At 47.6% G+C, this 24,868-nt stretch overlaps 2 protein-coding genes across 2 annotated transcripts in view; one reads left to right on the top strand and one right to left on the bottom strand.

Moving 5' to 3' along the window:
• Positions 1-1,079: 1,079 nt before the first annotated feature.
• On the bottom strand, positions 1,080-24,868 carry LOC116353310 (spidroin-2-like). The gene is made up of 3 exons (XM_031787594.1): positions 23,549-24,868; positions 1,287-1,340; positions 1,080-1,142 (listed from the first exon to the last, which is right to left on the bottom strand). The coding sequence occupies exons 1-3, from the start codon at positions 24,866-24,868 to the stop codon at positions 1,080-1,082; spliced, it is 1,437 nt and encodes a 478-aa protein (XP_031643454.1).
• LOC116353309 (retinitis pigmentosa 1-like 1 protein) overlaps positions 10,240-24,868 on the top strand; it is a 34,096-nt gene continuing 19,467 nt past the window's right edge. The window contains 1 exon segment of the mRNA XM_031787593.1: positions 10,240-10,678. The gene's annotated coding sequence lies outside the window, so the exon portion shown is untranslated.

Here is a 24,868-nt window from a genome sequence, read left to right as displayed (position 1 = left end):
GCTAAATGCTATACGAACTGGCCGTCTAGCACGTTCGGAACAGAGAGTAAAAGGAGTAAGTTTCTGGGCACGATAGCATAGATTCAAGGCATAGTGTACAGACAAAGGTAAGGTACGATTTGAGTACATTGGAGGTAAACCTAGGCATTGAGTAATGATGAGAGAGATATAGTTTCTAGAGACGTTTAAACCAGGTGATGTTATCGCATATATAGGAGGTGGGACAACATGGTTGGTTAAGGCATATTGAGCAGGGCTAAAGGCTCTATAGTGAAATAAGACAGTAATCACTAACCAGGACAGTAATGGACAAGGCATATTGATATTAGAGAGAGGCATGCGTAGCCAAGTGAACATATGGGTCCAGTGAGTGGTTGGGCTGACTGGGGACGCGGCGATTCAGACAGTTAGCAGGCCGATGCTAACACGCTAACAGTTAGTAGGCCGAGGCTAGCAGTTAGCAGACCGGGGCTGGCAAGCTAGCAGTTAGCAGACCGGGGCAGGCAAGTTAGCAGTTAGCAGACCGGGGCAGGCAAGCTAGCAATTAGCAGACCGGGGCAGGCAAGCTAGCAGTGTGTGTATATGTGTCACAACATCACTCTGAGAGACAGAACACCCACATCATCACCCTGAGAGACAGAACACCCACATCATCACCCTGAGAGACGTTACACCCACATCATCACCCTGAGAGACAGTACACACTCATCATCACTCTGAGAGACAGTACACACTCATCATCACTCTGAGAGACAGTACACTCATCATCACCCTGAGAGACAGTACACCCACATCATCACCCTGAGAGACAGAACACCCTCATCATCACCCTGAGAGACAGTACACACTCATCATCACCCTGAGAGACAGAACATCCTCATCATCACCCTGAGAGACAGTACACTCATCATCACCCTGAGAGACAGTACACCCTCATCATCACCCTGAGAGACAGTACACTCGTCATCTCCCTGAGAGACAGTACACCCTCATCATCAACCTGAGAGACAGAACATCCTCATCATCACCCTGAGAGATAGTACATCCTCATCACCCTGAGAGACAGTACACACTCATCATCACCCTGAGAGCCAGTACACATTCATCATCACCCTGAGAGACAGAACATCCTCATCATCACCCTGAGAGACAGTACACACTCATCATCACCCTGAGAGACAGTACACCCTCATCATCACCCTGAGAGACAGAACATCCTCATCATCACCCTGAGAGACAGTACACACTCATCATCACCCTGAGATACAGTACACACTCATCATCACCCTGAGAGACAGAACATCCTCATCACTCTGAGAGACAGTACACTCGTCATCACTCTGAGAGACAGAACACCCACATCATCACCCTGAGAGACAGTACACTCATCATCACCCTGAGAGACAGAACATCCTCATCATCACCCTGAGAGCCAGTACATACTCATCATCACCCTGAGAGACAGTACACCCTCATCATCACCCTGAGAGACAGTACACCCTCATCATCACCCTGAGAGACAGTACACACTCATCATCACCCTGAGAGACAGAACATCCTCATCATCACCCTGAGAGACAGTACACTCATCATCACCCTGAGAGACAGTACACTCGTCATCACCCTGAGAGACAGTACACCCTCATCATCACCCTGAGAGACAGTACACTCGTCATCTCCCTGAGAGACAGTACACCCTCATCATCACCCTGAGAGACAGAACATCCTCATCATCACCCTGAGAGATAGTACATCCTCATCACCCTGAGAGACAGTACACACTCATCATCACCCTGAGAGCCAGTACACACTCATCATCACCCTGAGAGACAGAACATCCTCATCATCACCCTGAGAGACAGTACACACTCATCATCACCCTGAGAGACAGTACACCCTCATCATCACCCTGAGAGACAGAACATCCTCATCATCACCCTGAGAGACAGTACACACTCATCATCACCCTGAGATACAGTACACACTCATCATCACCCTGAGAGACAGAACATCCTCATCACTCTGAGAGACAGTACACTCGTCATCACTCTGAGAGACAGAACACCCACATCATCACCCTGAGAGACAGTACACTCATCATCACCCTGAGAGACAGAACATCCTCATCATCACCCTGAGAGCCAGTACATACTCATCATCACCCTGAGAGACAGTACACCCTCATCATCACCCTGAGAGACAGTACACCCTCATCATCACCCTGAGAGACAGAACATCCTCATCATCACCCTGAGAGACAGTACACACTCATCATCACCCTGAGAGACAGAACATCCTCATCATCACCCCGAGAGACAGTACACACTCATCATCACCTTGAGAGACAGAACACACTCATCATCACCCTGAGAGACAGAACATCCTCATCATCACCCTGAGAGACAGTACACACTCATCATCACCCTGAGAGACAGAACATCCTCATCATCACCCCGAGAGACAGTACACACTCATCATCACCTTGAGAGACAGAACACACTCATCATCACCCTGAGAGACAGTACACCCTCATCATCACCCTGAGAGACAGTACACACTCATCATCACCCTGAGAGACAGTACACCCCCATCATTGTCCAGAGAGACAGAACACACTCATCATCGTCCAGAGAGAGAGAGTGGAACCACACACACACGTTCTATATCACCTGTGCCTGGGGGAAGGGTGTAGGGGTTACTTCCACCTCCAGGTGTTTCTGTCTGATTGACAGGTGACTGGTTCCGCCCACCACAGCTTGTAGCAGCATTTGCCTAGATGATGGCAACAGAACTTTGTGTATATATACCATCACTTCAACACAGACACACGCCCAGTGACACAGGTGTCAGTTAGGAAGTGGAAGAGTGTGCTCTGGTGAACAGGAGGGAGGCGGGGCAAACACATGTCAGCCAATCAGAGATTAAGGAAAGCATTTTGGGCAAGTCCAATCTAGGGGAAATAAACATGCAATATATCAATATAAGAAAGGCAGGGTTTCTTCAACTATGGTTCGGGACCCAAAGTGGGCCCTGGGCATGTCAGAGGTGGGTCACAAGTTATGAGAATGTATCTAGAATCACAAACAGTTTCTTCTTAATTTTGGTTGTTGGTGGACGATTTGGGTCACTGGAGGATGGTCAACTTCTCGAGGTGAAAAAAGTCTAAGAATCGCTGAATAAAGGTTAAAGATCTGACTGACCAGCTAGCTGAGGGAACAGGTCTCGGATCATCCCGGCTATTGATCTGACTGACCAGCTAGCTGAGGGAACAGGTCTCGGATCATCCCGGCTATTGATCTGACTGACCAGCTAGCTGAGGGAACAGGTCTCGGATCATCCCGTCTATTGATCTGACTGACCAGCTAGCTGAGAGAACAGGTCTCGGATCATCCCGGCTATTGATCTGACAGCGCTCCGGGACAGGATCCGACACAAACTTGGCACAGTTGTAAACAAACTGCTGATGGCTCTGCCATATAAATCTCCCCCAAGAACTCCAGCCACGAGAAGTGACCACTCAGCATTGGCACACCATCCACTCTTTGACAAAACACAGTAGAGTTAACAGAGCTCTGGAAACCAATTTATCCATATGAAGTCTGCATTTCACAAAAATATACATTGTATATAATGCCTTCAGAAAGTATTGGTGGACTGTTGGAAAGCAGATTGAACCAGGTTTTCCTCTAGAATTTTGCCTGTGCTTAGCTCCATTCCATCTCTTTTCTATCCTGAAAAACTCCCTAGTCCTTAACGATTACAAGCAGACCCATAACATGGTGCAGCCACCACTATGCTTGAAAAGTGGAGAGTGATATGAGGTAATGTGTTATATTGTATTTTTCCAAAACATAACACTTTGTATTCAGGACAAAAGGTTTATTGCTTTGCCACATCTTTTGCAGTATTACTTTAGTACATTGCTGTAAACAGGACGCATGTTTTTCTAATATTTTTTAGTCTGTACAGGCTTCCTTCTTTTCACTCTGTCAATCAGGTTAGTATTGTGGAGTAACTACAATGTTGTTGATCCATCCTCAGTTTCCTCCCATCACAGCTATTAAACTCTGTTACTGTTTTATAATCACCACTGGCCTCATGGTGAAATCCCTGAGTACCTTCCTTCCTTCCTTCCTTCCTTCCTTCCTTCCTTCCTTCCTTCCTTCCTTCCTTCCTTCCTTCCTTCCTTCCTTCCTTTCTTTCTTTCTTTCTTTCTTTCTTTCTTTCTTTCTTTCTTTCTTTCTTTCTTTCTTTCTTTCTTTTCTTTCTTTCTTTCTTTCTTTCTTTCTTTCTTTCTTTCTTTCTTTCTTTCTTTCTTTCTTTCTTTCTTTCTTTCTTTCTTTCTTCCTTCCTTCCTTCCTTCCTTCCTTCCTTCCTTCCTTCCTTCCTTCCTTCCTGGCAACTGAGTTAGGAAGGACGTCTGTATCTTTGTAGTGTCTGGGTGTATTGATACACCATCCAATGTGCAATTATTAACTTCACCTCAGCTCAAAAGATATTCAATGTCCGTTTCGTATTTTTACCCGTCTACCAATAGGTGCCCTTCCTTGTGAGGCATTGGAAAACTTCCCTGGACATTGTGGTTGAATCTGTGTTTGAAATTCACTGCTTAACTGAGGAACATTATAAACAGTTGTATGTGTGGGGTACATAGATGAGGTAGTCATTCAAAAATTATGTTAAACACTTTTATTGCACACATGCAACTTATTATGTGACTTGTTATGCACATTTTTACTCCTGAACTTATTTAGGCTCCTTGCCATAACAAAGGGGTTGAATACTTATTGACTCAAGACATTTCAGCTTTTCATGTTCAATTCATTTGATAAACTTTTGAAAAACATGATTCTACTTTGACATTACGGGGTGTTGTGAGTAAGCCAGTGACACAAAATATCCATTTAAGCTATTTTAAATTCAGGTTGTAACACAAAAAAATGTGGAAAAAGTCAAGAGATGTGAAGACTTACTGAAGGCACTGGACTAGATGATTATTGTTTACAATTGTCACAATTTGGCTTGAAATTTGGCTGTATGATTCATAAACAGGTACAGTGCAGTCAGAGAGAATACAGATCCCTTCACTTTTTACAGCCTTATTCTAAAATTGTGGGAAGCTTGTTGAACGCTACCCAAAACATTTGACCCAAGTTAAACAATTTAAAGGCAATGCTACCAAATACTAATTGAGTGTATATAAACTTCTGACCCACTGGGGATGTGATCAAATAAATAAAAGCTGAAATAAATCATTCTCTCTACTATTATTCTGACATTTCACATTCTTAAAAGAAAGTGGTGATCCTAACTGACCTAAGACAGGGTATTTTTACTAGGATGTCAGGAATTGTGAAAAACTGAGTTTAAATATATTTGGCTAAGGTGTACGTAAACCTCCGACTTCAACTGTAAGTTTTCAGACCCTTTGCTATGAGACTCGAAATTGAGCTCAGGTGCATCCTATTTCCATTGATTTTCCTTGAGATGTTTTCACAACTTGATTGGAGTCTACCTGTGGTAAATTCAATTGATTGGACATGATTTGGAATGACACACACTTGTCTACATAAGATCCCACAGTTGATAGTGCATGTCAGAGCAAAAACCAAGCCATGAGGTCAAATGAATTGTCCGTAAAGCTCTGAGACAAGATTGTGTCTAGGCATTGAAGGTCCCCAAGAAAACAGTGGCCTCCATCATTCTTAAGTGGAATAAGTTGGAAACCACCAAGACTCTTCCTAGAGCTGGCCACCCGGCCAAACTGAGCAATCGGGGGAGAAGGGCCTTGGTCAGGGAGGTGACCAAGAACCCAATGGCCACTCCGCCAGATCTCCAGAGTTCTTCTGTGGAGATGGGAGAACCTTCCAGAAGGACAACCATCTCTGCTGCACTCTACCGATTAGGCCTTATGGGGTATTGTGATGTCATTATGGTGTATTGTGATGTAATTATGGGGTATTGTGATGTCATTATGGGGTATTGTGATGTCATTATGGGGTATTGTGATGTCATCATGGGGTATTGTGATGTCATTATGGGGTATTGTGATGTCATTATGGGGTATTGTGTACAGATTCATGAATAAATAAAGTAAATGTAATACATTTTACAACGTAACAAAACGTGGAAAAAGTGAAGGGGACAGAATACTTTCCCGAATGTATTGTAATAGAATATTATCTCAGGAAACCACACAAATAATACTTTTAGGCAAACTATATGCTTTTGCTCATGGGTGTGGGAAGTTGTGCCCCAATTGGCCAATTAAGTTATTTCTGGACAGAATTTATGTCCAATCAGGGACCTTTTTTTTGGTTTTACAGCACCTCCAGAGACAAAAGTTCTACAGTATATACCCTCTTTAAAGGTGGAAGCCTTCCCAAGAAAATTAAAACTCATAAGGCACTGGACAAATAAAGCATTATTTTTATGATGTCATGGTTAAAGTCTCCATAGGCTGCGCGCAGAATCTCCTGCTGTTCACGCACATCTGTCATCTGGTATTTAGTGGGCCGGGCGTGTGCATCTACTGAAGGTAAGATAGACAGATACATTACATGGACAAAATATATTTATCCTGGTAGCCTACTTTGTGGCAGAATTTCTTAACTACGATGTGTGTGTGTGTGTGTGTGTGTATGTGTGTGTGTGTGTGGTGTTTTCAGAACCACCCCACCAGCCACCATAAAATATATCGTCTCCGTAGAGAACTTGTTGATTCAACAAGGGGCTTCTGGGGTGGTTTCAGCATTGTCAAGGGGGCGTTTTGGTTGCTACGGGAATCATTGTGCAGGTGTTGACCTGGGCTGGTGACGTCAGCTGACTGGAATCTCCCCCGATTTTACATTCTAATGTCTATTTCTCAGTCTCTGCTGATGTCTATTTCCAGCAGTTTCCTCCGGTATCTGAGGCTACCTAACCTTCAACACCACTGTTTGTCTATTCTGATGTTCCATTTGGAGTTGACACCCTGTCTGGTCTGTCTTGTCTGTCTGTATTGTCTGTCTGTATTGTCTGTCTGTGTGTCCGTGTGTCCGGTTGTGTATAGAGTGTATTTTATGGGGGGCCCAGGGCAGGGACATCAGTGGGTCTGGCAGGGCAGCATTTGTTATACCCTAGCTCCCTGTGGGGATGGAGTTCTCAGGGTGGTGAGAAATGTTGGGTTTGCGCCAGACATAGCATTTTTCTTGATGGCCAAAAAGCTCAATTTTAGTCTCATCTGACCGGAGTACCTTCTTCCATATGTTTGGGGAGTCTCCCACATGCCTTTTGGGGAACACCAAACGTGTTTGCTTATTTTTTTCTTTAAGCAATGGCTTTTTTCTGGACACTCTTCCGTAAAGCCCATCTCTGTGGAGTGTACGGCTTAAATTGGTTCTATAGACAGATACTCCAAACTCCGCTGTGGAGCTTTGCAGCTCCTTCAGGGTTATCTTTGGTCTCTTTGTTGACTCTCTGTTTAATGCCCTACTTGCCTGGTCTGTGAGTTTTGGTGGGCGGCTCTCTCTTGGCAGGTTTGTTGTGGTACCAAATTCTTTACATTTTTTACAATAGATTTAATGGTGCTCCGTGGGATGTTCAACATTTTTTATATATTTTAATAACCCAACCCTGATCTGTACTTCTCCATAATTTTGGCCCTGACCTGTTTGGAGAGCTCCTTGGTCTTCATGGTGCCACTTGCTTGGTGGTGCCCCTTACTTAGTGGTGTTGCAGACTCTGGGGCCTTTCAGAACAGGTTGTATATATACTGAGATCATGTGACACTTAGATGGCACACAGGTGGACTTTATTTAACTAATTATATGACTTCTGAAGGTAATTGGTTACACCAGATCTTATTTCGATGGCTTCATAGAAAAGGGGGTAAATACATATGCACCACTTCTCCAGTTTTATATTTTGTTTAATTATTTGAAACAAGTCATTTTTTTCCTTTTGTGTATGTCCATTACATGACATCCAAATAAAAATCTATTTAAATTACAGGTTGAAATGCAACAAAATAGGAAAAACGCCAAGGGGGATGAATACTTTCGCAAAGAACTGTAGTTAGTACCAACAAAAATAAGGGGATAAATGTGTGTCCAAAAAGGCAAAAATATTTCCTGCTATTTTATATCTTATCTCATATCTTATCTCATATCTTATATCTTAGATGTAGGACAGTCACTTCAAAACCTTATTCCTTAGGATTGTCTTTACTGCCATTTATGAATGTGTTATTCAATGTGTTTCTATGGGCCATAGTATTAAAGAACAAATTCAATATTTGATCAACTATTTTCAGTCCTGTACCTCAGTCCCTTTTCAGGTGTCATCACAGGACCGTCCTGTATCTCAGTCCCTTTTCAGGTGTCATCACAGGACAGTCCCGTATCTCAGTCCCTTTCCAGGTGTCATCACAGGACAGTCCTGTATCTCAGTCCCTTTCCAGGTGTCATCACAGGACAGTCCTGTATCTCAGTCCCTTTTCAGGTGTCATCACAGGACAGTCCTGTATCTCAGTCCCTTTTCAGGTGTCATCACAGGACAGTCCTGTATCTCAGTCCCTTTTCAGGTGTCATCACAGGACAGTCCTGTATCTCAGTCCCTTTTCAGGTGTCATCACAGGACAGTCCTGTATCTCAGTCCCTTTTCAGGTGTCATCTTAGGACAGCCCGTATCTTTTCAGCTCTCATCTCAGGACAGTCCCATATCTTTTCAGCTGTCATCTCAGAACAGTCCCATATCTTTTCAGCTGTCATCTCAGAACAGTCCCATATCTTTTCAGCTGTCATCTCAGAACAGTCCCATATCTTTTCAGCTGTCATCTCAGGACAGTCCCATAACTCTTCAGCTGTCATCTCAGAACAGTCCCATATCTTCAGCTGTCATCTCAGGACAGTCCCATATCTTTTCAGCTGTCATCTCAGGACAGTCCCATATCTTTTCAGCTGTCATCTCAGGACAGTCCCATATCTTTTCAGCTGTCATCTCAGAACAGTCCCATATCTTTTCAGCTGTCATCTCAGGACAGTCCCATATCTTTTCAGCTGTCATCTCAGGACAGTCCCATATCTTTTCAGCTGTCATCTCAGGACAGTCCCATATCTTTTCAGCTGTCATCTCAGAACAGTCCCATATCTTTTCAGCTGTCATCTCAGAACAGTCCCATATCTTTTCAGCTGTCATCTCAGGACAGTCCCATAACTCTTCAGCTGTCATCTCAGAACAGTCCCATATCTTCAGCTGTCATCTCAGGACAGTCCCATATCTTTTCAGCTGTCATCTCAGGACAGTCCCATATCTTTTCAGCTGTCATCTCAGGACAGTCCCATATCTTTTCAGCTGTCATCTCAGAACAGTCCCATATCTTTTCAGCTGTCATCTCAGAACAGTCCCATATCTTTTCAGCTGTCATCTCAGGACAGTCCCATATCTTTTCAGCTGTCATCTCAGGACAGTCCCATATCTTTTCAGCTGTCATCTCAGGACAGTCCCATATCTTTTCAGCTGTCATCTCAGGACAGTCCCATATCTTTTCAGCTGTCATCTCAGGACAGTCCCATATCTTTTCAGCTGTCATCTCAGGACAGTCCCATATCTTTTCAGCTGTCATCTCAGGACAGTCCCATATCTTTTCAGCTGTCATCTCAGGACAGTCCCATATCTTTTCAGCTGTCATCTCAGGACAGTCCCATATCTTTTCAGCTCTCCCAACTGTTTTTTTCTTTTGTCAGACAGACACATACAGTGGGGCAAAAAAGTATTTAGTCAGCCACCAATTGTGCAAGTTTGCAAATTAGCAAATTTTGGTGGAAAATAAGTAAATAAATTCATTAAAAATCCTACAATGTGATTTTCTGGATTTTTTTTCTAAATTTGTCTGTCATAGTTGAAGTGTACCTATGATGAAAATTACAGGCCTCTCTCATCTATTTAAGTGGGAGAACTTGCACAATTGGTGGCTGACTAAATACTTGTTTGCCCTACTGTACATTAATTCAGGCTAGAAGAGTATAGACCCAATGACAATCGCCCAATGTCATTACACTTTTTGGTGTTTTCTATGTCTGTACTTCTGTCTTCCTGTCTTTGTTTGTGTGTGTGTCTGCGTGTATCAGTGCTTGTATGTGTGTGTGCCTGTCTCTGTCTGTCTGCCTGATTGTGTGTACGGTACAGTAGTGGTTAATTCCCCCTGAACACAGATGGCTCAGGCGTTCTAATCCTCTTATGAATCCCACCCCTCCTTCTCTCCTGCACTGTCGTGTCCTGGGGATCATAATTAGCTAAATAGAGTGAGCAACAGCGCGAGGAGGACAACAATGCACCTGACTTTATTTTCGGGGGTCAGTAACGGAGGAAGAGAACGGATGCATGTTGTTCAGACTGGGACATGGGACTAATACTCCCTCGTGCACAGATAGAAGAGGCAAACCTGGAGTTTATCGTTCCGTATCTGAACTGGAGTTTACCGTTCCGTATCTGAACTGGAGTTTACCGTTCCGTATCTGAACTGGAGTTTACCGTTCCGTATCTGAACTGGAGTTTACCGTTCCGTATCTGAACTGGAGTTTACCGTTCCGTATCTGAACTGGAGTTTACCGTTCCGTATCTATGGATTACGTCTGATACGCAGCTTCTTCCTGTGAGGCAGAGGGGTGTGGTGGGAATCAACCGACTAGAGGAGAATGTAAGACACATATACCTGTAGAAGACACTTGGTTGATAAAAGCCCTAAATCCTGCAGTGAGGATTTGACTGGCTGAATCATCTGTTTCTGGTAACTGACCTGAGGAGTTGACTGGCTGAATCATCTGTTTCTGGTAACTGACCTGAGGAGTTGACTGGCTGAATCATCTGTTTCTGGTAACTGACCTGGGGACTTGACTGGCTGAATCATCTGTTTCTGGTAACTGACCTGAGGAGTTGACTGGCTGAATCATCTGTTTCTGGTAACTGACCTGAGGAGTTGACTGGCTGAATCATCTGTTTCTGGTAACTGACCTGGGGAGTTGACTGGCTGAATCATCTGTTTCTGGTAACTGACCTGGGGAGTTGACTGGCTGAATCATCTGTTTCTGGAAACTGACCTGAGGAGTTGTGTGTGTGTGTGTGTGTGTGTGTGTGTGTGTGTGTGTGTGTGTGTGTGTGTGTGTGTGTGTGTGTGTGTGTGTGTGTGTGTGTGTGTGTGTGTGTGTGTGTGTGTGTGTGTGTATTAGGCCTATAGCTCCAGTGGTGAGGTGGATTAGGATGTTTGTTCAGATGAGTCACAGCTGCTTAGGAAGGGATGAGGGTCAGAGAGGAGAGGAGAGGAGGAGGGGAGAGGAGGAGGAGGGAGGAGAGGAGAGGAGAGAAGAGAAGAGAAGAGAAGAGAAGAGAAGAGAAGAGAAGAGAAGAGAAGAGAAGAGAAGAGAAGAGAAGAGAAGAGAAGAGAAGAGAAGAGAAGAGAAGAGAGGAGAGGAGAGGAGAGGAGAGGAGAGGAGAGGAGAGGAGAGGAGAGGAGAGGAGAGGAGAGGAGAGGAGAGGAGAGGAGAGGAGAGGAGAGGAGAGGAGAGGAGGAGACAGGAAGGGGGTGAATTATGGTTGAGGTGCAGCCAGAGTTATGCATTTGAACTCCCAGGAGAAACACTTCCTGTCTAGGTCTTGTCGTCACAGGAAGTTGACAGGCTGTCATACTCAAGGGGCCCCGCCCACACACACACATGCACGCACACACAAATGCACGCACACACACCACACCACACCACGCACACACACACACACACACACACACTCCAGTTTCACAGATAGTGGAGCTGGTGTCTCAAAATTGCCATCTGGGGGATCTGTATAAAACCCACAAAGGAGGCGCTTTCTCTCTGGCTCTGAGAGAAAGCATCAACCTCTCTTACCAGCAGAGGGCTCTCTAGCTCTGAGAGAGAGCATCAACCTCTCTTATCAGTAGAGGGCTCTCTTGTTGCCTCTCCTTCAGTAATAACCAGAGGGGCGTGATAGAGAGAGAGAGGCATAAAGGAGGGAGGGAGGGAGGGAGGGAGGGAGGGAGGGAGGGAGGGAGGGAGAGACAGACAGACAGACAGACAGACAGACAGACAGACAGACAGACAGACAGACAGACAGACAGACAGACAGACAGACAGACAGACAGACAGACAGGAGAGAGTATACAGACAGGAGACAGAGAGAGAGAGGAGGAGCGAATGAGAGAAGGAGAGAGAGAGAGAGAGACTTCCTCTGGTATCCAACAGACAGTCTCACCTCCTAGGCTTCTGATGTCTGACACTTTTATATCTAAGCTCGTAAAGTACCTTATGTTCTGACTCAAATGCTCTGTTTGGTAAAATGTATGTAAGATGTAATTCTCTAACGGTGCTCTTTGTGTGTGAAGGGGAGGACGGGGGGGGGGGGGGGGATTAGCTAATCCCTAACCAGGGAGCCTTTCAGCTGGCAGCCACTGTGAACTGTGAGTCCTACCCTCTGCTCTGACACAGGGGTGGCCAAGCCTGCTCTTGAAGTGCTTCTGGGTGTGCATTCTTTTGTTCCAGCCTTGCTCTAACATTCTAACCGATTCAACCAATCAAGTTCCTGATTCAGGTGCGTTAGATTAGGGCGGGAACAGAATGTTAGCTCTCCATGGAGAATCTTAGTTGCATGTTCCTCGTGTCCTCTCTCCTCTCTCCTCTCTCTCCTCTCTCCTCTCTCCTCTCTCCTCGTGTCCTCTCTCCTCTCTCCTTGCTGCCTTCTCAAAACACATTGGAAGGGAAGGTCAGAGAGGAAGGACCTCTGTCTTTCTCTTCCAATGGGTTTTTGAGAAGGAGGTGAGTAAGTATTTAATTGAGATTCTCCTCACGAGGAGGGTTGAACATCCCTATCCTGATCCCTGACCCCTAACCCCTGACCCCTAACCCCTGAACCCTAACCCCTAACCCCTGACCCCTAACCCCTGAACCCTAATCCCTGACCCCTAACCCCTGACCCCTGACCCCTAACCCCTGACCCCTGAACCCATTCCACAACACAAAGTGGTTCAGAAAAGTGAGTTGTATTTTGCAGCTTCACTGATGAGCTGTAGATTCTCACTCATTACTGCGTATAGTGGTGTCCTAGATCACAGTGTGTGGATTTCAACTGTGGCTGGACTTCATAAAGGCAAACAGGTGACACATTCATCCAATTTTGGCGCAATCTAATTTAGTAATAATAATTTATTACATTTGTAAAGTGCTTTTCATTGTACAAGGTTAATCTCGAAGTGCATAAATAAAAGATAAACAATTTTAAAAAAAAAATATATATATATATATATATATATGACTGTATACAGTTGAAGTAGGAAGTTTACATACATTAAAACTCGTTTTTCAGCGACTCCACAAATTTCTTGTGAACAAACTATAGTTTGGGAAAGTCGGTTAGGACATCTACTTTGTGCATGACACAGGTAATTTTTCCCAAAATAGTTTACAGAAAGATTATTTCACTTATAATTCACTGTATCACAATTCCAGTGGGTCAGAAGTTTACATACACTAAGTTGACTGTGCCTTTAAACAGCTTGGAAAAATATAGAAGGTTCTGATTGGCTAATTGACATCATTTGAGTCCATTGGACGTGTACCTGTGGATGTATTTCAAGGCCTACCTTCAAGCTCAGTGCCTCTTTGCTTGACATCATGGAAAAATCCAAATAAATCATCCAAGACCTCAGCAAAAAATTGTAGACCACAAGTCTGGTTCGTCCTTGGGAGCAATTTCTAAATGCCTAAATGTACCACGTTCATCTGTACAACAATAGTACGCAAGAATAAACACCATGGGACCACACAACTGTCATACCGCTCAGGAAGGAGATGTGTTCTGTCTCTTAGAGATGAACGTACTTTGGTGCGAAAAGTGCAAATCAATCCCAGAACAACAGCAAAGGACCTTGTGAAGATGCTGGAGGAAACAGGTACAAAAGTATCTATATCAACAGTAATATGAGTCGTATATCGACATAATCTGAAAGGCTGCTCAGCAAGGAAGATGCCACTGCAAGCCGAAGAACACCATCCCAACCGTGAAGCACGGGGGTGGCAGCATCATGTTGTGGGGGTGCATTGCTGCAAGAGGAACTGGTGCACTTATAGATGGCATCATGAGGGAGGAAAATTATGTGGATATATTAAAGCAACATCTCAAGACATCAGTCAGGAAGTTAAAACTTGGTCGCAAATGGGTCTTCCAAATGGACAATGATCCCCAGTGGCCATCACAAAGCCCTGACCTCAATCCTATAGAAACCTGACTCAGTTACACCAGCTCTGTCGGGAGGATTGGGCCAAAATTCACCCAACTTATTGCGGAAAGCTTTTGGAAGTCTACCCGAAACTTTTGACCCAAGTTAAACAATTTAAAAGAAATGCTACCAAATACTAAATGAGTGTATGTAAACTTCTAACCCACTGGGAATGTGATGAAAGAAATTAAAGCTAAAATAAATAATTCTCTCTACTATTATTCTGACATTTCACATTCTTAAAATAAAGTGGTGATCCTAACTGACCTAAAATAGGCCATTTTTACGAGGATTAAATGTTAAGAATTGTGAAAAACTGAGTTTAAATGTATTTGGCTGAAGGTGTTTGTAAAACATCTGACTTCAACTGTATATACTGTATATAACTATATAATTTAAGCACCAATCAATGTCTAGAAGGAAGGGTAGGACAGCCAATAGAGATCTAAGGCCTGCTTTAAAAGCCCCAACAGTCTGAATACAGGGGAAGTGGATCAGGTTTCAGTAGGATGACCATATGCTCTGGCTCTGTGGTCTATTCCCTCTGTCTGATGCCTCCCTGAGCTCGTCAGTCAACTCCCATCTCTAACTAACGTGTTCTGTATGGAACTGTGTGTGTATGTCTGTCTGTGTGGTCGACCCCCCCCCCCCCCCCGTCAGATCTCAGCTGATTAAGGAGGCTTTGCTTTCTATCCTTAGCTTCCCTATTCCTCCTCCCCCTCTCCCCTCCTTCTCTCCTCCCCCTCTCTCCTCCTCTCCTCCTCATTCCTCCTCCCCCTCTCTCCTCCCTATTCCTCTTTCACCTCTCCCCTCCTCTCCTCATCACCCTGTCCCCCTCCCACTCTCCTCCCCCTCTCCCCCTCCTCCCGTTCATTCCTCCTCTCCTCCCCCTCTCCCCTCCTCCCCTCCACGTCTGATTAGCTAGCGGCCATCTTACAGGAGTGGGTTAGAACCTGTTTCAGGCTAACGCTAACGCTAACCACAGTGTCAGTGTGTGGACTAGTGGCTACCGGTAGGCACGGCTAGCTCAAACACTCTCATACACAGACACTGGTACAGGTAGACACAGACACTGGTACAGGTAGACAGACACTGGTACAGTGTGTGAGCCAGACACAGAAGAAATTGAAGGAATTCCCCTCAGACTGCTTCTATCTGATTGGATCATGTTTCCAGAATATGTGAGTAGAATGTCTGGAAGTTAAGGGCTCTGGTGTGTTAAGGTGTGTGTGGTGGTCAGGGTGTGTGGTGGTCAGGGTGTGTGGTGGTCAGGGTGTGTGTGGTGGTCAGGGTGTGTGGTGGTTAAGGTGTATGTGTATGTGGTGGTCAGGGTGTGTAGTGGTCAGGGTGTGTGGTGGTCAGGGTGTTTGGTGGTTAAGGTGTATGTGTATGTGGTGGTCAGAGTGTGTGGTGGTCAGGGTGTGTAGTGGTCAGGGTGTGTGGTGGTCAGGGTGTGTGTGGTGGTTAGGGTGTGGTGGTGGTCAGGGTGTGTAGGGGTCAGGGTGTGTGGTGGTTAGGGTGTGTAGTGGTCAGGGTGTGTGGTGGTTAGGGTGTGTGGTGGTCAGGGTGTGTGGTGGTTAGGGTGTGTGGTGGTCAGGGTGTGTGTGGTCGTCAAGGTGTGTGGTGGTTGGGGTGTGTGGTGGTCAGGGTGTGTGGTGGTCAAGGTGTGTGGAGGTCAGGGTGTGTGGTGGTTAGGGTGTGTGGTGGTCAGGGTGTGTGGTGGTCAGGGTGTGTGGTGGTCAGGGTGTGTGGTGGTCAAGGTGTGTGGTGGTCAGGAGGTTAGGGTGGTCAGGGTGTGTAGGGGTCAGGGTGTGTGGGGGTCAGGGTGTGTGGTGGTCAAGGTGTGTGGTGGTTGGGGGTTAGGGTGGTCAGAGTGTGTAGGGGTCAGGGTGTGTGGTGGTCAAGGTGTGTGGTGGTTGGGGGTTAGGGTGGTCAGAGTGTGTAGGGGTCAGGGTGTGTGGTGGTCAGGGTGTGTAGTGGTTAGGGTGTGTGGGGGTCAAGGTGTGTGGTGGTCAAGGTGTGTGGTGGTTGGGGGTTAGGGTGTGTGGTGGTCAGGGTGTGTGTGGTGGTCAAGGTGTGTGGTGGTTGGGGTGTGTGGTGGTCAGGGTGTGTGTGGTGGTCAAGGTGTGTGGTGGTTAGGGTGTGTGGTGGTCAGGGTGTGTGGTGGTCAAGGTGTGTGGTTGTCAGGGTGTGTGGTGGTTAGGGTGTGTGGTGGTCAGGGTGTGTGTGGTGGTCAAGGTGTGTGGTGGTTGGGGTGTGTGGTGGTCAGGGTGTGTGGTGGTCAGGGTGTGTGGTGGTCAGGGTGTGTGGTGGTTAGGGTGTGTGGTGGTCAGGGTGTGTGTGGTGGTCAAGGTGTGTGGTGGTCGGGGTGTGTGGTGGTCAGGGTGTGTGGTGGTCAGGGTGTGTGGTGGTCAGGGTGTGTGGTGGTCAAGGTGTGTGGGGGTCAAGGTGTGTGGTGGTTGGGGGTTAGGGTGTGTGGTGGTCAGAGTGTGTGGTGGTCAGAGTGTGTAGTGGTCAGGGTGTGTGTGGTGGTCAGGGTGTGTGGTGGTCAGGGTGTGGTGGTCAGAGTGTGTGGTGGTCAGGGTGTGTGGTGGTCAGGGTGTGTGGTGGTCAGGCTGTGTGTGGTGGTCAATGTGTGTGGTGGTTGGGGGTCAGGGTGGTCAGGGTGTGTAGGGGTCAGGGTGTGTGGTGGTCAGGGTGTGTGTGGTTAGGGTGTGTAGGGGTCAGGGTGTGTGGTGGTCAGGGTGTGTGGTTGTTAGGGTGTGTAGGGGTCAGGGTGTGTGGTGGTCAGGGTGTGTGGTGGTTATGGTGTGTGGTGGTCAAGGTGTGTGGTGGTTGGGGGTTAGGGTGTGTGGTGGTCAGGGTGTGTGTGGTGGTCAAGGTGTGTGGTGGTTGGGGGTTAGGGTGTGTGGTGGTCAAGGTGTGTGGTGGTTGGGGGTTAGGGTGTGTGGTGGTCAGAGTGTGTGGTGGTCAGAGTGTGTAGTGGTCAGGGTGTGTGTGGTGGTCAGGGTGTGTGGTGGTCAGGGTGTGGTGGTCAGAGTGTGTGGTGGTCAGGGTGTGTGGTGGTCAGGGTGTGTGGTGGTCAGGCTGTGTGTGGTGGTCAATGTGTGTGGTGGTTGGGGGTCAGGGTGGTCAGGGTGTGTAGGGGTCAGGGTGTGTGGTGGTCAGGGTGTGTGTGGTTAGGGTGTGTAGGGGTCAGGGTGTGTGGTGGTCAGGGTGTGTGGTTGTTAGGGTGTGTAGGGGTCAGTGTGTGTGGTGGTCAGGGTGTGTGGTGGTTATGGTGTGTGGTGGTCAAGGTGTGTGGTGGTTGGGGGTTAGGGTGTGTGGTGGTCAGGGTGTGTGTGGTGGTCAAGGTGTGTGGTGGTTGGGGGTTAGGGTGTGTGGTGGTCAGGGTGTGTGGTGGTCAAGGTGTGTGGTGGTTGGGGGTTAGGGTGTGTGGTGGTCAGAGTGTGTGGTGGTCAGAGTGTGTAGTAGTTAGGGTGTGTGTGGTGGTCAGGGTGTGTGGTGGTCAGGGTGTGGTGGTCAGAGTGTGTGGTGGTCAGGGTGTGTGGTGGTCAGGCTGTGTGTGGTGGTCAGGGTGTGTGTGGTTAGGATGTGTAGGGGTCAGGGTGTGTGGTGGTCAGGGTGTGTGGTTGTTAGGGTGTGTAGGGTTCAGGGTGTGTGGTGGTCAGGGTGTGTGGTGGTTATGGTGTGTGGTGGTTGGGGGTTAGGGTGTGTGGTGGTCAGGGTGTGTGTGGTGGTCAAGGTGTGTGGTGGTTGGGGCTTAGGGTGTGTGGTGGTCAGGGTGTGTGGTGGTCAGGGTGTGTGGTGGTCAAGGTGTGTGGTGGTCAAGGTGTGTGGTGGTTGGGGGTGTAGTGGTCAGGGTGTGTAGGGGTCAGGGTGTGTAGTGGTCAGGGTGTGTGGTGGTCAGGGTGTGTGGTGGTCAAGGTGTGTGTGGTGGTCAGGGTGTGGGGTGGTTAGGGTGTGTGTGGTGGTCAGAGTGTGTGGTGGTCAGAGTTGGTGGTGGTCAGAGTTGGTGGTGGTCAGAGTGTGTGGTGGTCAGAGTTTGTGGTGGTCAGAGTGTGTGGTGGTCAGAGTGTGTGGTGGTCAGAGTTTGTGGTGGTCAGAGTGTGTGGTGGTCAGAGTGTGTGGTGGTCAGAGTTTGTGGTGGTCAGAGTGTGTGGTGGTCAGAGTGTGTGGTGGTCAGAGTGTGTGGTGGTCAGAGTGTGTGGTGGTCAGAGTGTGTGGTGGTCAGAGTGTGTGGTGGTCAGAGTGTGTGGTGGTCAGGGTGTGTGGTGGTCAGAGTGTGTGGTGGTCAGGGTGTGTTTTATTGTTTTCAAAATGTACAGATAGCCAGGGGCACACTACAACACTCAGACATCATTTACAGATAGCCAGGGGAACACTACAACACTCAGACATTATTTACAGATAGCCAGGGGAACACTACAACACTCAGACATTATTTACAGATAGTCAGGGGCACTCTACTACACTCAGACAAAAGTTGACATTGTGTTTAGTGAGTCCGCCAGATCAGAGGCGCAAGGGATGACCAAGTGTTGTCTTGATGAGTGTGTGACTTGGTCCATTTTTCCTGTCTTGCTAGGCATTCAAAATGCTGGCCATGTAGTGTAGTTGTCACGTTCTGTCAGGTCACTGAACATGGAGCAACAGGACACCTGTTAGAACACATTTCTTCATAGAGTCACAGGTCCTGTCTGAATTCCTGTGGCTTAAATGCTGTACTTATTTAGGAAGGGAAGGGTGTCTATGCAACTCAATATAGGCACAAGGGAACAACTGACTAGAATATCATATTTGCATTTAATGTGGAGTCTGTGACGGTGGAGAGTGTGTGTGTGTGTGTGTGTGTATGTGTGTGTGTGTGTGTGTGTATGTGTGTGTGTGTGTGTGTGTGTGTGTGTGTGTGTGTATTTATGTGTGTGTGTGTGTGTGTGTATATGTGTGTGTGTGTGTGTGTATGTGTGTGTATGTGTGTGTGTGTGTGCTAACTAAAACAAGGAACGTTTCCCAGGTCCCCAGAGGACTAAGGCTATTTTAGGCTAAAGGATTAGGGTTACAATTAGGATTAGGGGTTTGTGTTATAATTAACGTTAGAGTTAGGGTTAGGGTTAGAGGGTTAGGGTTAGGGTTACGGTAAGGGTTAGAGGGTTAGAGTTAGGGTTAGAGGGTTAGGGTAAGGGTTAGAGGGTTAGAGTTAGGGTTAGGGTTAGAGGGTTAGGGTTACGGTAAGGGTTAGGGTTAGGGTTAGAGGGTTAGAGTTAGGGTTAGGGTTACGGTAAGGGTTAGGGTTAGAGTTAGGGTTAGGGTTAGAGGGTTAGGGTTGAGGTAAGGGTAAGGGTAAGGATTAGGGTTGAGGTAAGGGTTAGGGTAAGGATTAGGGTTGAGGTAAGGGTTAGGGTAAGGGTAAGGATTAGGGTTGAGGTAAGGGTTAAGGTTAGGGTTAGGGTTGAGGTAAGGGTTAGGTTTAGGGTTAGGTTTAAGTTAAGGGTTTTGTTTAAGTTAAGGGTTAGGGTTAATGTTAGGGTTAGGTTTAAGGTTAGGGTTAGGGTTAAGTTAAGGGTTAGGGGTTAGTGTTATAATTAACGTTAGACTTAGGGTTAGGGTTAAGGTTAGGGTTAAGGGTTAGGTTTAAGGGTTAGGGTTAGGTTTAAGGGTTAGGTTTAAGGGTTAGGTTTAAGGTTAGGGTTAAGGTTAGGGTTAGGGTTAAAGGTTAGGGTTAGGGTAAGGGTTAGGGTTGAGGTAAGGGTTAGGTTTAAGGTTAGGGTTAGGTTTAAGTTAAGGGTTAGGGTTAGGGTTAGGTTTAAGTTAAGGGTTAGGGTTAGGGTTAGGGTTAGGGTTAAGGTTAGGGTTAGGGTTAGGTTTAAGTTAAGGGTTAGGTTTAAGTTTAGGGTTAGGGTTAGGGTTAGAATGGTCTTTCTTTTCCAAAGTGGCTACAGTTAACAGATATGTTAAGTACATTCTGACCTACAACCCTGGTGGTTCCAGCACCGTGCTCCAACCCACTCAACCGTCTGGTGGTTCTAGCACCGTGCTCCAACCCACTCAACCGTCTGGTGGTTCCAGCACCGTGTTCCATCCCACTCAACCGTCTGGTGGTTCCAGCACCGTGCTCCAACCCACTCAACCATCTGGTGGGCCCAGCACCGTGCTCCAACCCACTCAACCGCCTGGAGGTGCCCGCACCGTGCTCCAACCCACTCAACTGCCTGGTGGTGGCATCACCATGCTCCAACCCACTCAACCATCTGCTCTACCAACTGTCTGGCGTTGTTTCTGCCCAGCCTGTAGCTCGTTTAATCTCAATGCATTAGTCTCAATCAGGGGTAGGATTGCAAAAGGCCATGGAATCAGGGTTGGGGTCAATTTGAATTAAAGACATGGAATCAGGGTTGGGGTCAATTTGAATTAAAGACAGTCAATTCAGGATGAAAAAATTAATACATGGAAAAACGTTAGAAAAAATATTGCTTATATTCTTCCGTTTGTTAAGAATGAATTGAATATATTTGCCCCTTTTCCAATTATTGGTAATTACAATAGGAACTTGTAATAGTTAATTACAACTAAACTCAGCAAAAAAAGAAACGTCCTCTCACTGTCACCTGCGTTTCTTTCAGCAAACTTAACATAAATATTTGCATGAACAAGATTCAACAACTGAGACATAAACTGACATATGGAAAGAGGCAGTCAGCCCTCAACCTATTGCAGACAGTATCTGGTGTGGCCACCAGCTGCATTAAGTACTGCAGTGCATCTCCTCCTCATGGACTGCTCCAGATTGGGCAGTTCTTGATATGAGATGTTACCCCACTCTTCTACCAAGGCACCTGCAAGTTCCAGGACATTTCTGGGGGGAATGGCCCTAGCCCTCAACCTCCGATCCAACAGGTCCCAGACGTGCTCAATGGGATTGAGATCCGGGCTCTTCACTGGCCATGGCAGAACACTGACATTTCTGTCTTGCAGGAAATCATGCACAGAACGAGCAGTTTGGCTGGTGGCATTGTCATGCTGGAGGGTCATGTCAGGATGAGCCTGCAGGAAGGGTACCACATGAGGGAGGAGGATGTCTTCCCTGTAACGCACAGCGTTGAGATTGCTTGCAATGACAACAAGTTCAGTCCGATGATGTTGTGACACACCGCCCCAGACCATGACGGACCCTCCACCTCCAAATCGATCCCGCTCCAGAGTACAGGCCTCAGTTTAACGCTCATTCCTTCGACGATAAACGCGAATCCGACCATCACCCCTGGTGAGACAAAACCGCGACTCGTCAGTGAAGAGCATTTTTTGGTCCAGCGATGGTGGGTTTGTGCCCATAGGCAACGTTGTTGCCGGTGATGTCTGGTGAGGACCTGCCTTACAACAGGCCTACAAGCCCTCAGTCCAGCCTCTCTCAGCCTATTGCGGACAGTCTGAGCACTGATGGAGGGATTGTGCGTTCCTGGTGTAACTCGGGCAGTTGTTATTGCCATTCTGTACCTGTCCCGCAGGTTGTTACATGTGGTCTGCCACTGCGAGGTCGATCAGCTGTCCGTCATGTCTCCCTGTAGCACTGTCTTAGGTGTCTAACAGTATGGACATTGCAATGTATTGCCCTGGCCACATCTGCAGTCCTCATGCCTCCTTGCATCATGCCTAAGGCACGTTCATGCAGATGAGCAGGGACCCTGGGCATCTTTCTTTTGGTGTTTTTCAGAGTCAGTAGAAAGGCCTCTTTAGTGTCCTAAGTTTTCCTAACTGTGACCTTTAATTGCCTACCGTCTGTAAACTGTTAGTGTCTTAACGACTGTTCCACTGATGCATGTTCATTAATTCTTTACGGTTCATTGAACAAGCATGGGAAACAGTGTTTAAACCCTTTACAATGAAGATCTGTGACGTTATTTGGATTATTACAAATTATCGTTGAAAGACCGGATCCTGAAAAAGGGACTTTTGTTGTTGTTGTTGTTGTTGTTGTTGTTGTTGCTGGGTTTAGTAGTTTCAGGAAATCTATGGATACGTTATAATGTTATATGGCTACTAGAATGAATTGGTAGAATTGTATGTGGTGTGGGGGCTGTGCTTTGGCAAAGTGGGTGGGGTTATACCCTCGACAACCATGCTGGTCATTCACCCGGCACAGCCAGAAGAGGACTGGCCACCCCACATAGCCTGGTTCCTCTCTAGGTTTCTTCCTAGGTTTTGGCCTTTCTAGGGAGTTTTTCCTTGCCACCGTGCTGTGTTTGACACAGGCTTATGTAATGTCCTTTGGTCAGCGTGTACATCTGCAGGGATGATCTCAACATGTGCGACCCGTTTAAAGTCCCAAATAGGATTGTCAGACCAACAGAGACTCTAAACATAGTCTGCACTGTCCTACCTCTTTACCTTGTTACCTTCAGTTAGGATACGTCTGTGTGTGTGTGTGTGTGTGTGTTGGTCTGTGTGTTATACAATAGTGTACAAAACATTAGGAACACCTTCCTAATATTGGAGTTGCACTCCCTTTTGCCCTCACAACAGCCTCAATTCGTCAGGTCATGGACTCTACAAGGAATTGAAAGTGTTCCACAGGGATGCTGGCCCATGTTGACTCCAATGCTTCCCACAGTTGTGTCAAGTTGGCTGGATGTCCTTTGGGTGGTGGACCATTCTTGATGCACACAGGAAACTGTTGCGCGTGAAAAACCCAGAAGCGTTGTCGTTCTTTACACAAACCGGTGCTCCTGTTACCTACTACCAAACCCCCGTTCAAAGGCACTTCAATCTTTTGTCTTGTCCATTCACCCTCTGAATGACACACACACATTCCATGTCTCAATTGTCTCAAGGCTTTAAAATAATTCTTTAACCTGTCTCCTCCCCTTCATCTACACTGATTTGAAGTGGATTTAATAGGTGACAATAAGGGATCAGAGCTTTTCACCTGGATTCACCTGGTCAGTCTGTCATGGAAACAGCTGGTGTTCATAATGTTTATATACTCAGTGTATGTTTCTGTGGTCCTTTCATGTGTTATCTGATTCTAGGATTCTGTGACCATCAAAAATACAGTTTGGTACTATCATGATGCATCAATAAGTTAGAAAGAGTTAAACTATTGGCCAGTCTCTGTAGTTCTAATGTTCCACAATACTGTACATAGGCTCATAATATCATAGCATAATACATCAACACATTAACAATCATCTGGTGCCTGAATAACCCAGTCACAGTCACGAGTATAAGATAGATTAGAATATGACTGTAGGCTGCATATCTGCCAAAAAGAAAAGCCAAGCAGCTGACAAGGTCCTGCTCTGTGCCAGCCGGGTCCTGCTGAGTCCTGCTCTGTGCCAGCCGGGTCCTGCTGGGTCCTGCTCTGTGCCAGCCGGGTCCTGCTGAGTCCTGCTCTGTGCCAGCCGGGTCCTGCTGAGTCCTGCTCTGTGCCAGCCGGGTCCTGCTGAGTCCTGCCGGGTCCTGCTGAGTCCTGCTGGGTCCTGCTCTGTGCCAGCCGGGTCCTGCTGAGTCCTGCTCTGTGCCAGCCGGGTCCTGCTGAGTCCTGCTGGGTCCTGCTGGGTCCTGCTGGGTCCTGCTCTGTGCCAGCTGGGTCCTGCTCTGTGCCAGCCGGGTCCTGCTGAGTCCTGCTGGGTCCTGCTGGGTCCTGCTCTGTGCCAGCTGGGTCCTGCTCTGTGCCAGCCGGGTCCTGCTGAGTCCTGCTGGGTCCTGCTGGGTCCTGCTCTGTGCCAGCTGGGTCCTGCTCTGTGCCAGCTGGGTCCTGCTGAGTCCTGCTGGGCCCTGCTCTGTGCCAGCCGGGTCCTGCTGAGTCCTGCTCTGTGCCAGCCGGGTCCTGCTGAGTCCTGCTCTGTGCCAGCCGGGTCCTGCTGGGTCCTGCTCTGTGCCAGCCGGGTCCTGCTGGGTCCTGCTCTGTGCCAGCTGGGTCATGCTCTGTGCCAGCTGGGTCCTGCTCTGTGCCAGCCGGGTCCTGCTGGGTCCTGCTCTGTGCCAGCTGGGTCCTGCTGGGTCCTGCTCTGTGCCATCTGGGTCCTGCTCTGTGCCATCTGGGTCCTGCTCTGTGCCATCTGGGTCCTGCTCTGTGCCAGCTGGGTCCTGCTGGGTCCTGCTCTGTGCCAGCCGGGTCCTGCTGGGTCCTGCTCTGTGCCAGCCGGGTCCTGCTGGGTCCTGCTCTGTGCCAGCTGGGTCCTGCTGGGTCCTGCTCTGTGCCAGCTGGGACCTGTTCTGTGCCAGCTGGGTCCAGCTGGATCCTGCTCTGTGCCAGCTGGGTCCTGCTGGGTCCTGCTTTGTGCCAGCTGGGTCCTTCTGGGTCCTGCTCTGCCAGCTGGGTACAGCTGGGTCATGCTTTGTGCCAGCTGGGTCCAGCTGGGTCCTGCTCTGCCAGCTGGGTCCAGCTGGGTCCTGCTCTGCCAGCTGGGTCCAGCTGGGTCCTGCTCTCCCAGCTGGGTCCTTCTGGGTCATGCTCTGTGCCAGCTGGGTCCTGCTGGGTCCTGCTTTGTGCCAGCTAGGTCCTTCTGGGTCATTATCTGTGCCAGCTGGGTCCAGCTGGGTCCTGCTCTGCCAGCTAGGTCCTTCTGGGTCATGCTCTGTGCCAGCTGGGTCCTGCTGGGTCAT

Source organism: Oncorhynchus kisutch, linkage group LG14 (genome assembly GCF_002021735.2).
Source record: "Oncorhynchus kisutch isolate 150728-3 linkage group LG14, Okis_V2, whole genome shotgun sequence".
Taxonomy (NCBI): domain Eukaryota; kingdom Metazoa; phylum Chordata; class Actinopteri; order Salmoniformes; family Salmonidae; genus Oncorhynchus; species Oncorhynchus kisutch.
This window is presented reverse-complemented; position numbering and strand designations above follow the sequence as displayed.